The sequence below is a fragment of the Anomaloglossus baeobatrachus genome (assembly GCF_048569485.1).
Source record: "Anomaloglossus baeobatrachus isolate aAnoBae1 chromosome 5 unlocalized genomic scaffold, aAnoBae1.hap1 SUPER_5_unloc_27, whole genome shotgun sequence".
NCBI classification, from domain to species: Eukaryota; Metazoa; Chordata; class Amphibia; order Anura; family Aromobatidae; genus Anomaloglossus; species Anomaloglossus baeobatrachus.
This window is the reverse complement of record NW_027441803.1, coordinates 1,522,422-1,535,391: the sequence shown is the minus strand read 5'-3', so window position 1 is coordinate 1,535,391 and position 12,970 is coordinate 1,522,422. Positions and strand designations below refer to the sequence as shown.

Genomic DNA, 12,970 nt, shown 5'->3' with positions numbered 1-12,970 from the left:
GCAACATTTTTGTGAAAAAAAATGAAAATTTTCAATATGGCAACCTAAGCTTATCAAATTCTGTGAAGTACTCGTGGATTCAAACTGCTCACTCTACACCTAGATAAAAGCCTTGAGGTGTCTTGTTTCCAGAATGGAGTCACTTGTGGGGGACCGCCACTGTTTAGGCACCTCAGGGGCTCACCAAATGCAACCTGGCGTCCGCTATTGATTCCAGCCAATTTTGCAGTCAAATGGCACTCCTTCCCTTCCGAGCCCTGCCATGCGCCCAAACAGTTGATTTCCACCACATATAAGGTATCGCCAAACTCAGGAGAAATTGCACAATAACTGCTATGCTGAATTTTTTCCTTTTACTCTTGTAAAAAAAAAAGCTACCTGGTTGAAATAATAATTTTGTGGTAAAATTTTATTTTTTTTTTTTCATGGCTCAACGTTATAAAATTCTGTGAAGCACCTGGGGGTTCAGGGTACTCACCAAACATCTAGATAAATTCCTTGAGGGGCCTAGTTTCCAAAATGGGGTCACTTGTGCGGGGTTTCTGCTGTTTAGGTACCTTAGGGGTCCTCCAAATGTGACATGGTGCCCGCAATCTTTTTCAGCCAAATTTCCTTTCCAAAATTCAAATATTGCTCCTTTCGTTCCAAGCCCTCCCATTTGTCCAAACAAAGGTTTCAGACCACATGTGAGGTATCACCGCGCTCATAAAAAGTGGTTAACAAACCTTGAGGTCACATTTTTGGAATTACCTCTTGAAAAAGTGAGGAAAATTGATGCTAAAGCAACATTTTTGAGAAAATTATTAAAATTTTCAATATGACAACGTAACGTTAACAAAATCTGTGAAGTACCTGTGGATCTAAAATGCTCACTATACCCCTAGATAGAAGCCTTGAGGGGTCTAGTTTGCAAAATGGTGTCACTTGTGAGGGGTTTCTTCTGTTTAGGTACCTTAGCGGACCTGTAAATGCAACATGGTGCCCGCAATCTATTTCAGCCAAATTTGCTTTCCAAAATTCAAATATTGCTCCTTCTGTTCCGAGCCCTCCCATTTGTCCAAACAGAGGTTTCTGACCACATGTGGGGTATCGGCGCACTCATAAGAAAGTGGGGGAACAAGTTTTGGGGTCCATTTTGTTGTGTTATTTCTTCTAAAAGTGAATACATTTGGGTTAGAGCAACATTTTTAGGTAAAATTTAATTTTTGCTTTTTTTCATTCCACATTGCTTTTGTTCATGTGAAGCACCTGAAGGGTTAATAAACTTCTTGAATGTGGTTTTGAGTACTTTGGGGGGTGCAGTTTTTAGAATGGTGTCACTTTTGGGTATTTTCTGTCATCTAGGCCTATTGAAGTCACTTCAAATGTGATGTGGTCCCTAAAAAAAATGGTTTTTGTAAATTTTGATGCAAAAATGAGAAATCGCTGATGAACTTTGAACTCTTCTAACTTCCTAACAAAAAAAAATTTTGTTTCCAAAATTGTGCTCATGTAAAGTAGACATGTGGGAAATGTTATTTATTAACTATTTTGTGTCACAGAAATCTCTGGTTTAACGGTATAAAAATTCAAGAGTAGAAAATTGCTAAATTTTCTAAATTTTTGCCAAAATTCATTTTTTTTTTCATAAATAAACGCAAAAAAATATTGTCCTAAATTTGGTACTAACATGAAGTACAATATGGGACGAAAAAACAATCTTAGAATCACCGGGATCCGTTGAAGCGTTCCAGAGTTATAAACTCATGAAGTGACACTGGTCAGAATTGCAAAATTGGTCTGGTCATTAAGGTGAAAATTAGCTCAGTCACTAAGGGGTTAAAGACAGTCAGGAAAGCCTCAACATTTTCCTCCAGAGTCAGTAGATCACACTTGTATTATACATGATCACCAAGCACACAGTTTCAGCTCACTTCTTCTTACAGAGCAGACTTCCTTTCTCCAGTCTCAGTACACTCCACTTTGCTCAGCTCCCCCCCAACTGACCGGCAAGTGACGCAATGTCTGGCTCTAGTCATAGCTATGCAGGTGCACCTAATCAAGGACCATAGTGCTAGAATTAAACCCTGGCCTAACTGGCTTTCCTATACCCCACTGAATATTATTTTTTGTGGTTGAACCCAATTTGGTTTTCCGCTATGGGGACCCCATAATTTCTATGTACGCTCCTGCTCCTCACTCCTCTTCGTATGTATTGAGCTATATGTTACTCTAATGTTTTATCTTGTTTGAACAGTGCTGCAGTAAATTTTGGTGTGATATATAATAAAGAGAATTTTGTTTACTTACCGTAAATTCTTTTTCTTATAGTTCCGTATTGGGAGACCCAGACATTGGGTGTTTAGCTTCTGCCTCCGGAGGACACACAAAATACTACACTCAAAAGTGTAGCTCCTCCCTCTGAGCTTATACACCCCCTGGAGAACCAGATCTAGCCAGTTTAGTGCAAAAGCTGAAGGAGAATAGCCACCCACAAGTAAAAACAGAGCAAGAACCGGAACAACCGGAGTCTCTGCCTACGACAACAGCCGGTGATAACACGCGGAACAAGAAAGTGCCAACAGGCAACAGGGAGGGTGCTGGGTCTCCCAATACGGAACTATAAGAAAAAGAATTTACGGTAAGTAAACAAAATTCTCTTTTTCTTTATCGTTCCTATGGGAGACCCAGACATTGGGACGTCTCAAAGCAGTCCATGGGTGGGAATAAACAGAACAACTGAGAAGTAGGCGGAGCCTAACTTCACAAATGGGCGACAGCCGCCTGAAGGATGCGTCTGCCCAAGCTCGCATCTGCCGAAGCATGAGCATGTACTTGGTAGTGCTTTGAAAAGGTATGCAGGCTAGTCCAAGTGGCAGCCTGACAGACTTGCTGAGCCGTAGCCTGGTGCCTGAAAGCCCAAGAGGCACCGACAGCTCTGGTCGAGTGTGCCTTGATCCCCGGCGGGGGAGGCACCTGAGAACACAGGTAGGCCTCCGAAATGGTGGACCTGATCCAACGGGCTAAGGTCGGCTAAGAAGCAGAGAGGCCCTTACGCCGACCTGTGGTTAGCACAAAAAGAGACGTGCACCGCCTAAGAGCAGCCGTGCAAGACACATAGATCCGGAGCGCCCGCACCAGATCCAGAGTATGCAGCGCTTTTTCAAAGCGATGAACAGGAGCCGGACAAAAGGAAGGTAGGGTAATGTCCTGGTTAAGGTGGAAAGGAGAAACCACCTTAGGGAGAAAGTCCGGAGTCGGACGGAGAACCACCTTGTCTTGATGAAAAACCAAAAAAGGTGACTCCGAAGAGAGCGCAGCTAAATTAGAGACTCTCCTGAGGGAAGTTATGGTTACTAGAAAGACCACTTTCTGTGAAAGACGAAACAAAGAAACCTCCCTAAGAGGTTCAAAGGGGGGTTTCTGCAAAGCCGTGAGAACCAAATTGAGGTCCCAGGGATCCAAGGGCCGCCGGTAAGGCGGAATGATGTGAGACGCACCTTGCATGAAGGTGCGGACCTGAGCCAGACGGGCGATACGCCGCTGGAACAGCACTGACAGAGCCGAGACTTGTCCCTTGAGAGAGTTGAGGGACAATCCCAGCTGCAGACCGGACTGTAGAAAGGACAGAAGGGTCGGCAAGGAAAAAGGCCAAGGAGAATGGCCGGAAGAGCGACACCAGGACAGGAAAATCTTCCAAGTCCTGTGATAGATCTTGGCAGAGGAAGACTTACGGGCCCGAGTCATAGTGGAGATGACTTCAGGAGGGATACCAGAAGCCGTCAAGATCCAGGACTCAAGAGCCACGCCGTCAATCTGAGAGCCGCAGAATTCTGACGGAAAAACGAACCTTGTGAGAGAAGGTCTGGACGGTCCGGAAGATGCCACGGCACCTCTACGGACAGATGGAGCAGGTCTGGGTACCAAGCTCGCCTGGGCCAGTCCGGAGCAATGAGAATGACTCGACGGCCCTCCATTCTGATCTTGCGCAGAACTCTGGGCAAGAGAGCTAGAGGGGGAAACACGTAGGACAGACGAAACTGGGACCAGTCTTGAACCAGAGACGGGACGCCGTTAGGTCCACATCCGGAGTGCCCCACTTGCGGCAGATTGACTGAAACACTGCCGGATGCAGGGACCACTCTCCACTGTCCACGGTTTGACGGCTGAGATAATCTGCTTCCCAGTTTTCCACGCCTGGGATGTGGACTGCGGATATGGTGGACTTGGAGTCCTCCGTCCATTGAAGGATGCGTTGTACCTCCAACATTGCCAGGCGGCTGCGTGTCCCGCCTTGGTGATTGATGTAGGCAACTGCTGTCGCGTTGTCTGACTGGACTCGGATGTGCTTGCCCGCCAACAGGTGGTGAAAGGCTAGGAGAGCTAGAAGCATAGCTCTGGTTTCCAGCACATTGATCGAGAGGGCTGACTCGGACGGAGTCCAAGTGCCCTGCGCTCGGTGGTGGAGACATACCGCTCCCCAGCCGGACAGACTGGCATCCGTGGTGAGAATCACCCAGGACGGGGTCAGGAAGGAGCGCTCCTGAGACAGAGAGAGGGGCCGAAGCCACCACTGAAGAGAGCTCCTGGTCTGTGGCGACAGAGCCACTAACCTGTGAAGAGAGGGGGCGGGACTCACTTTGAGAGCGGGATCTGGAGGGCCAAAGAGATTCACAGGGGAGGAGACATGAACTCAGTGAGGAGTGTCTCTCCCCTTTGTAGAACGGCCGCACTGTCCCTCTGCATGAATGACATGCGAGGGCAGTGAAACCGAAAGTAGGCCTCCGGCGAAGCCGGGGCCTAAATTTGAGCGGTGCGGCCGACGCGCAGGCACCATCGGCGCGGTTCTCAGGCGACAGCCAGAGAACCCGTCGGAAATGTCATAAAAATCACTCAGCACACTCTCCCACAACAATAAAGTACAAGGGACCCCCATATATAAACGTCTCAGGTACTTAGCTTGCTGAGACGCAGGGTTCCAAGTCCCTGGGGGATGAGTGCTCTGGTCCAGCAGGGTCCTGAAGGGCTGCGGATGGAGACCGGTCTCATGCCAAGCATGGAGAACCGTGCTGGCTCCCACTTCAAGCCAGAGCCCCGGAGGGATGGTGAAGGAGCACGGCATGTAAGGCTCCAGCCTGGGAATCAACCTTAACAGCACCGCCGACACAGTGGGGTGAGAAGGAACATGCCGGGGGTCCAGGCTTGGACCCGCTTTTCTTCAAACTCTTTCCAAAAATGAAAAATCAGATGAGAATGCATGTGTGGATGTATGCCTCCTGAACACAAAGCGATAAACTGGCTAGATCTGGTTCTCCAGGGGGTGTATAAGCTCAGAGGGAGGAGCTACACTTTTGAGTGTAGTACTTTGTGTGTCCTCCGGAGGCAGAAGCTAAACACCCAATGTCTGGGTCTCCCATAGGAACGATAAAGAAAATCATTATTATTTCTAAGCTCACTTGGCCGCAAACATGCAATTATTAGCAAAATAATATTGGTTATCTGTGCAAATCAAACAAGTTGATCAAATCGTGATAAGTAAATTATCTCAGCTTCGCTAATCTCTGCTTTATTCTAGAATAATTAATGTACCAAGATATTTCATACAATAGATGGCAGCTCCTGCACCATCAACAGCGCAAATCTAGAGCTGCACAAGAAGCCAAATAGGTCCACATTCTGCAAACATAACTGTCGCGATTATTTACATGGCCGTCTACATCCAGCCTTATCAAACTCATTGTCTACAGCAGGATGACGTCTGAAAGGCATTTTACTAAAATTCACACAGAAGCCTCCAGCAGATCCAGGAGACACATAAGATACAGAATAACCTTCCCCTGAGCTATTCCATACCTGGACGTTTCCCTCAAATACACAATTGATTCAAAGGGTTTATGGCAGATTTCTGTTTTCTGGAGTAAAACACTTTGAGGATTCTTGAAACTTTGCATGTTTTTACATCAGTCATGTCCAGATCCACCAAAGTGGGCAGAGCAGGGACAGGGCGCGGTGTCGCCCCTCCGGAGAATAGGTCATAAGTTCCTCTACTCTGGTGGTGAAAGGTACTGCAGAAATGTTACTCCAGGCCTTGAATGCAGAAGCATTTCTAGCAAGGAACTCGCCATAGAGAAGACGTGCAGAATTAATATACTGGCAACTTCCTCAAAATGAATTTGGCTCATCTTACCTCACACACCCCTTCATTAAGACCGGTGTCCACAGTGCAAGTCTTAATGAAGCGACATCTACATTTTTAAGCATAAAATTCACATAAAAAATTCTATGTGAACACATTCTGATAAATCATATAAAGTTATTATAGAAGCCAGTGATGGAGTAAAATCTGTGACTTCTCTGCATTTAGTGGTCACTACTCACCTGTGCGGTTATCTGTAGGAATCTCCTCTTTACACCGCTCATCACCCCTCACATATGTCTCTGTATTAATAAGGGTCAGATCTTCATCCTGAAACATATATTGTAAAAGTCACAGACAGATGGAGAAGTCACGTGAAATGATTCAGAACAAAAAAGATCATAAATGAACACAACTGACAGCAGTAGATATCACAGAGCTGCAGGTCTCCTGTATAATCCAACCTGTCCCCTCCTAATTGTAACCAGCAGTCTCCATAACCAGAAAATTGTGAGAAGCTCCAGACAACATCTAATGTCTATGATCAGCTTTATCCTGTCATCTCCACCAAGTATAAACCATACACTGAATGGCCACATTATTACAGACACCATCTAGTAGCGTTGGATTTCCTTTGACATTTAGGAGTTCAGCAATTTATCACATCAAAGATTCCAGGTGATGAAATAGTTCTGCAGGATTACAGGCCCATGGGGACAGGAAAGCTTCTTACATTTACCGAAAATTACACCGAGGAGCTGACAGGCACTGAACATCCCATTCTACCTCGTCCCAGAGATGCTCTATAGGACTAAAGCCTGCTTTACACGTTGCAATTTCGTATACGATATCGTATGCGATTTGCAACGCCCCCATCGTATGTGCGGCACGTTCAATTTGTTGAACGTGCAGCACAAACGATTAACCCCCGTCACACGTACTTACCCGTCCATACGACCTCGATGTGGGCGGTGAACGTCCACTTCCTGGAGTGGGAGGGACGTTCGGCGTCACATCGACGTCACGCGGCAGCCGGCCAATAGAAGCGGAGGGGCGGAGCTGAGCGGGACGTAAACATCCCACCCACCTCCTTCCTTCTGCATTACCGGCCGAGAGCCGCAGGACGCAGGTAAGATCTGTTCATCGTTCCCGGGGTGTCACACACTGCGATGTGTGCTACCCCGGGTACGATGAACAATCTGACGTTCAATCCATGAGGAATGAACGACGTGCGTGCGATGATCATTTTAACGTTCAATCGCAATCGCACGTAGCTGTTACACACTGCAATGTACCTTACGATGCCGGATGTGCGTCACTTACGACGTGACCCCGCCGACACATCGTAAGATACATTGCAGCGTGTAAAGCAGGCTTAAGATCTGAGGACTGTGAAGGCCGAGGAGGCAAGAAAAAATAATGTCATATTCCTGATATAAAGAAGTGGAAGATCCTGGCACCTCCTGGAGAGAATTGCTGTGTGACATAAAGCTTCACTTGTGGAGCTGCAGAATATACTGTTATTACAGGACCATGATGCAGAGTACTGTCATTATATGGTGAAACACACCATGGGAAAATGTGTGTGTGTGGGGGGGGGGTGTAATCATGCTGCCTGCAATGTTTTTAAATATCAAGACTCCAGTATGGGTCTCCAAGTTGTGTCTTGTCTATACTGTCAAGGTTCTGGGAGCAAGAGGCCTACTCCTGTCACTCATTTATCTCCTGTTTTTTTTAAATGAAAATACAGTGCTTAAATTCATATGCATAGGAGAACGCAGTCACACAGCCGTATAGTTGTGGACCACCATACAGGCCCAGTTTGGTCAATGGTTGTCTCCATTGAACTTGGAGCCAAGGAAGGAAGTGTGCAATAACAATGCAAATCTGGTGGCAGGACTACACCTCGGTGACATCACATGCGCATTGGATGGGTCAACCTGGTTGTACAGAAATTTCTAGAGCACTATTCCCGCCTGGATTCACTGCTGGAAAAGGCATGGTCGCTGTGTGCTCACTTTTTAAAATGGAAATGTCAGGCCACATCCTGTGTATTGTATAGACCTTACCTCCCTGCTGTGCAAACACACCCTGGGGAAATAGGGAAGGGGGGCAATTGATGCCAGTGTCCTGCTGTCTGCCTGAAATGTTTTTAAATATCAAGACTCCAAGATGGGTCCCCAAGTTGCGTCTTGTCTGTACTGCCAGGGGTATGGGAGCACCAGCCCTATACTCGTTTCTCATCCAAAGCTATATTTGTTGGGTCACTAGTCTAGTAAGCTAATGTCTAAGCTAATACAGTAGGGCTGCATTTTTTGGAAGCTTTTCGACTCCCCTAAATTTGTTTTCTCTGCCTTATGTTTGGCCTCCCATTGAATCCAATATTGTTTGATAAGATTGGGAGTTCGGTTCGGCATTTGTTCAGTTTGGCTCGACGAATCAAGCCTTGAAAGGTTCACCCATCTCTAACCTTCACAGCCATCTACATATCATAGGGGAGCTTTCATGACACCTTCTCTCCATCTACCTGATCATCCTGAGGAACATCGGGATCTTCTTGTTTACAATCCTGTGGAAGAAGAAGAGGACGGGGACATCTCTCTGGTGTTGTCCTCTCATTGGATAGAACTGGAGGAAACACATACAGGGGCTGAATTCATTCTTTACATACAGATAATTATAGGCCGTGTGTATTTAGTCCTGTCTATTACCTGGTGGTGTGAGGGGCTGGGGAACCTCCATCATGACATCCTTGTACAGATCTTTGTGGCCTTCTAAATACTCCCACTCCTCCATGGAGAAATAGACGGTGACATCCTGACACCTTATAGGAACCTGACACATACAATGATACCGTCATCCCCCTGATCCCTTCATAGTGTTACTGTATAATGTCCCAGCATTCCCAGCAGTGTCACCTCTCCAGTCAGCAGCTCAATCATCTTGTAGGTGAGTTCTAGGATCTTCTGGTCATTGATGTCCTCATGTATCAGGGGGTGAGGTGGAGGTCCTGTGATTGGGCTCAGGGGTCTTCCCCATCCCTCAGACACAGGGGCCTGACAGCGCTCACTAGAGGTCTTCTTCACTACTGTGTAATCCTGGTTATGGAGAGACACATTAATAAATCCCACTACAGACATTTCCAGAGTCCTCACCTCTCCAGTTCTGTCCATCTGTTATTCCCATAGATAAGAATGGTGTAATGTGACATCATCAGAATCTCTCACCTCTCCAGTAAGCCGGAAGAGGATCTCTAGGGTGAGGTGTAATATCCTCTCCATCATCTTGTCCCTGTCCCTATCCATCCTTGATGGGTCAATCAGGAGAATTCTCTTATATAGAAGATCTGAGAGGATCCGATATTGTAGGAACCTGAATGGGGAGAAGATGACGATGTAACATCAGAAAGATCCCATGTAAGGAATCTCCGGAGCTGTTACCGGCTTCACATGAGCACTACATCCAGTCCTGGCCCCGTCCTGCCCCCGGTATAACACACAATCCACCTATAGTCACACAGAGATTTATCACAGAATATAGACCCGGGGCCGTCAGTAACAGATAATGATAGAACATTAATATCTCCTGATAGTGACAACATGGAGCGGGCGACGGCCATAATGGAGACTGTACAGTAACAGAGCAGCGAGCGGCGTCAGGAGGGAAGTGACCCCATCTAATCCCATACAGACAGATCCTGATAGAGCCGCACAGACGGGAACACGTTCTGTCTCCTGGAGTGTGAGCGCAGCACTGAGGGGGTTAATGTAATGGGGAATCTCCACACCCCTCCTCCTGCAGAGCCGCACACTGGATATATGGCTGTGACTAAATCCTAGTGGTGAAAGCTCCGCTCCCTCTGCCACCAGGATTTCCCCGCTCCCCTTTATCACACACAGTCTGTTCTCGTCGCCATCATTACCCGACTCTCTGCAGCTTCTTCTCTTACATGCGGCCACTTCCTACAGGGTAGATGCTAGAGTGTACAGGCTCCTTCCCGGCATGACGTCACTACCATCACGTGTTAGGGGCGTGGTCGGGGCGTGGTCTACTTTCACAATGCACGAGGAGACGCCACTTCCTCCTGCTTCTCGGCATGTGTGGACGCTGCTTCTGCTGCAGCCTCTACCTCAGGACTCCGCGCTATGGATGACTCTCTCCTGCACAGAACAAGGTCAGTGTCTTCATAGTTACAAACGGGAGATCTTTATTACTGTGTGTGGAAGCTTCATGCTGTGTGCCTGGTCTGGATTTTTTTTTTGGGGCGCTCAATGCTGCTGTGGACCATCTGTGGTGGGGCCAGTGCTGCTGGGGTCAGTGGGGGGCTCTGTCCTCTGCTGGGGATGGTGGGGTCCAGTGCTGGGTCAGTGGGGGGCTCTGGTGGGGGTCCGGTGCCGGGGTCAGTGGGGGGGCTCTGTCCTCTGCTGGGGATGGTGGGGGTCCGGTGCCGGGGTCAGTTGGGGGCTCTGTCCTCTGCTGGGGATGGTGGGGGTCGGGTGCCGGGGTCAGTGGGGGGCAGAGGCATCTGTACGGGGGGGGGGGATGCGTTGCCCCTCTCCCCCCCCCCCCCTACTTCTCTTTCCCCCCCCTACTTCTCTTTCCCCCCCCTACTTCTCTTTCCCCCCCCCCTACTTCTCTTCCCCCCCCCCCTACTACTCTTCCCCCCCCCCTACTTCTCTTCCCCCCCCCCCCCTACTTCTCTCCCCCCCCCTACTTCTCTTCCCCCCCCCCCTACTTCTCTCCCCCCCTACTTCTCTCCCCCCCCCTACTTCTCATCCCCCCCCCCCTACTTCTCTCCCCCCCCCCCTACTTCTCTCCCCCCCCCCTACTTCTCTTCCCCCCCCCCCTACTTCTCATCCCCCCCCCTACTTCTCATCCCCCCCCCCTACTCACTTCCCCCCCTACTTCTCTTCCCCCCAACTTCACTTCCCCCCCCACATCTCTTCCCCCCCCCCCTCCTTCACTTCCCCCCCCCTCTTCTCTTCCCCCCCCCACCTTCACTTCCCCCCCCCCTCCTTCTCTTCCCCCCCCCCTCCTTCTCTACCCCCCCCCCCCTCCTCTCAACCCCCCCCCCACCATCTCTTCCCCCCCCCTCCTTCTCTTCCCCCCCCCCTCCTTCTCTACCCCCCCCTCCTTCTCTTCCCCCCCCCTCCTTCTCTTCCCCCCCCCTCCTTCTCTTCCCCCCCCCTCCTTCTCTTCCCCCCCCCTCCTTCTCTTCCCCCCCCCCCTCCTTCTCATCCCCCCCCCCTCCTTCTCTTCCCCCCCCTCCTTCTCTTCCCCCCCCCTCCTTCTCTTCCCCCCCCTCCTTCTCTTCCCCCCCCCCTCCTTCTCTTCCCCCCCCCCTCCTTCTCTTCCCCCCCCCTCCTTCTTCCCCCCCCCTCCTTCTCTTCCCCCCCCTCCTTCTCTTCCCCCCCCCTCCTTCTCTTCCCCCCCCCCTCCTTCTCTTCCCCCCCCCCTCCTTCTCTTCCCCCCCCCCCCTCCTTCTCTTCCCCCCCCCTCCATCTCTTCCCCCCCCTCCTTCTCTTCCCCCCCCCCCTCCTTCACTTCCCCCCCCCCCCTCCTTCTCTTCCCCCCCCCCCCTCCTTCTCTTCCCCCCCCCCTCCTTCTCTTCCCCCCCCCCCCTCCTTCTCTTCCCCCCCCCCTCCTTCTCTTCCCCCCCCCCTCCTTCTCTTCCCCCCCCCCCTCCTTCTCTTCCCCCCCCCTCCTTCTCTTCCCCCCCCCTCCTTCTCTTCCCCCCCCCCTCCTTCTCTTCCCCCCCCCCTCCTTCTCTTCCCCCCCCCCTCCTTCTCTTCCCCCCCCCCTCCTTCTCTTCCCCCCCCCCTCCTTCTCTTCCCCCCCCCTCCTTCTCTTCCCCCCCCCCTCCTTCTCTTCCCCCCCCCCCTCCTTCTCTTCCCCCCCCCTCCTTCTCTTCCCCCCCTCCTCCTTCTCTTCCCCCCTCCTCCTTCTCTTCCCCCCCCCCTCCTTCTCTTCCCCCCCCCTCCTTCTCTTCCCCCCCCTCCTCCTTCTCTTCCCCCCCCTCCTCCTTCTCTTCCCCCCCCCCTCCTTCTCTTCCCCCCCCCCTCCTTCTCTTCCCCCCCCCCCCTCCTTCTCTTCCCCCCCCCCCCTCCTTCTCTTCCCCCCCCCTCCTTCTCTTCCCCCCCCCCCTCCTTCTCTTCCCCCCCCCCCTCCTTCTCTTCCCCCCCCCCTCCTTCCTCTTCCCCCCCCCCTCCTTCTCTTCCCCCCCCCCCTCCTTCTCTTCCCCCCCCCCCTCCTTCTCTTCCCCCCCCCCCCTCCTTCTCTTCCCCCCCCCCCTCCTTCTCTTCCCCCCCCCCCCCTCCTTCTCTTCCCCCCCCCCCCTCCTTCTCTTCCCCCCCCCCCTCCTTCTCTTCCCCCCCCCCTCCTTCTCTTCCCCCCCCCCTCCTTCTCTTCCCCCCCCCCCCCCCTCCTTCTCTTCCCCCCCCCCCTCCTTCTCTTCCCCCCCCCCCTCCTTCTCTTCCCCCCCCCCCCCTCCCCCTCAGCACGTGACAGATGAGGATGAGATGTAGGGTGGGGCAGCACTGTGGGGAGGACGGGTAGGTGATGTAGGGTGGGGCAGCACTGTGGGGAGGACGGGTAGGTGATGTAGGGTGGGGCAGCACTGTGGGGAGGACGGGTAGGTGATGTAGGGTGGGGCAGCACTGTGGGGAGGACGGGTAGGTGATGTAGGGTGGGGCAGCACTGTGGGGAGGACGGGTAGGTGATGTAGGGTGGGGCAGCACTGTGGGGAGGACGGGTAGGTGATGTAGGGTGGGGCAGCACTGTGGGGAGGACGGGTAGGTGATGTAGGGTGGGGAGGGGATGTAGGTGGTGCAGATCTGTGGATTGCTTTGTGGTTGA

General features: G+C 51.3%; 1 protein-coding gene across 1 annotated transcript in view; it reads right to left on the bottom strand.

Annotated features, from left to right (window-relative positions):
* Positions 1 to 10,116, bottom strand: part of LOC142259118 (uncharacterized) — a 94,546-nt gene extending 84,430 nt beyond the window's left edge. The window contains exons 1-6 of the mRNA XM_075331628.1: positions 10,038 to 10,116; positions 9,343 to 9,487; positions 9,034 to 9,213; positions 8,827 to 8,950; positions 8,643 to 8,743; positions 6,358 to 6,445 (exon numbers count right to left, since the gene is read on the bottom strand). Of these exons, the coding sequence (XP_075187743.1) occupies positions 6,358 to 6,445; positions 8,643 to 8,743; positions 8,827 to 8,950; positions 9,034 to 9,213; positions 9,343 to 9,420 (571 nt within the window). The 5' untranslated portion in view covers positions 9,421 to 9,487; positions 10,038 to 10,116. The remainder of the gene's footprint in view (positions 1 to 6,357; positions 6,446 to 8,642; positions 8,744 to 8,826; positions 8,951 to 9,033; positions 9,214 to 9,342; positions 9,488 to 10,037) is intronic.
* Between the last annotated feature and the right edge of the window lie 2,854 nt (positions 10,117 to 12,970).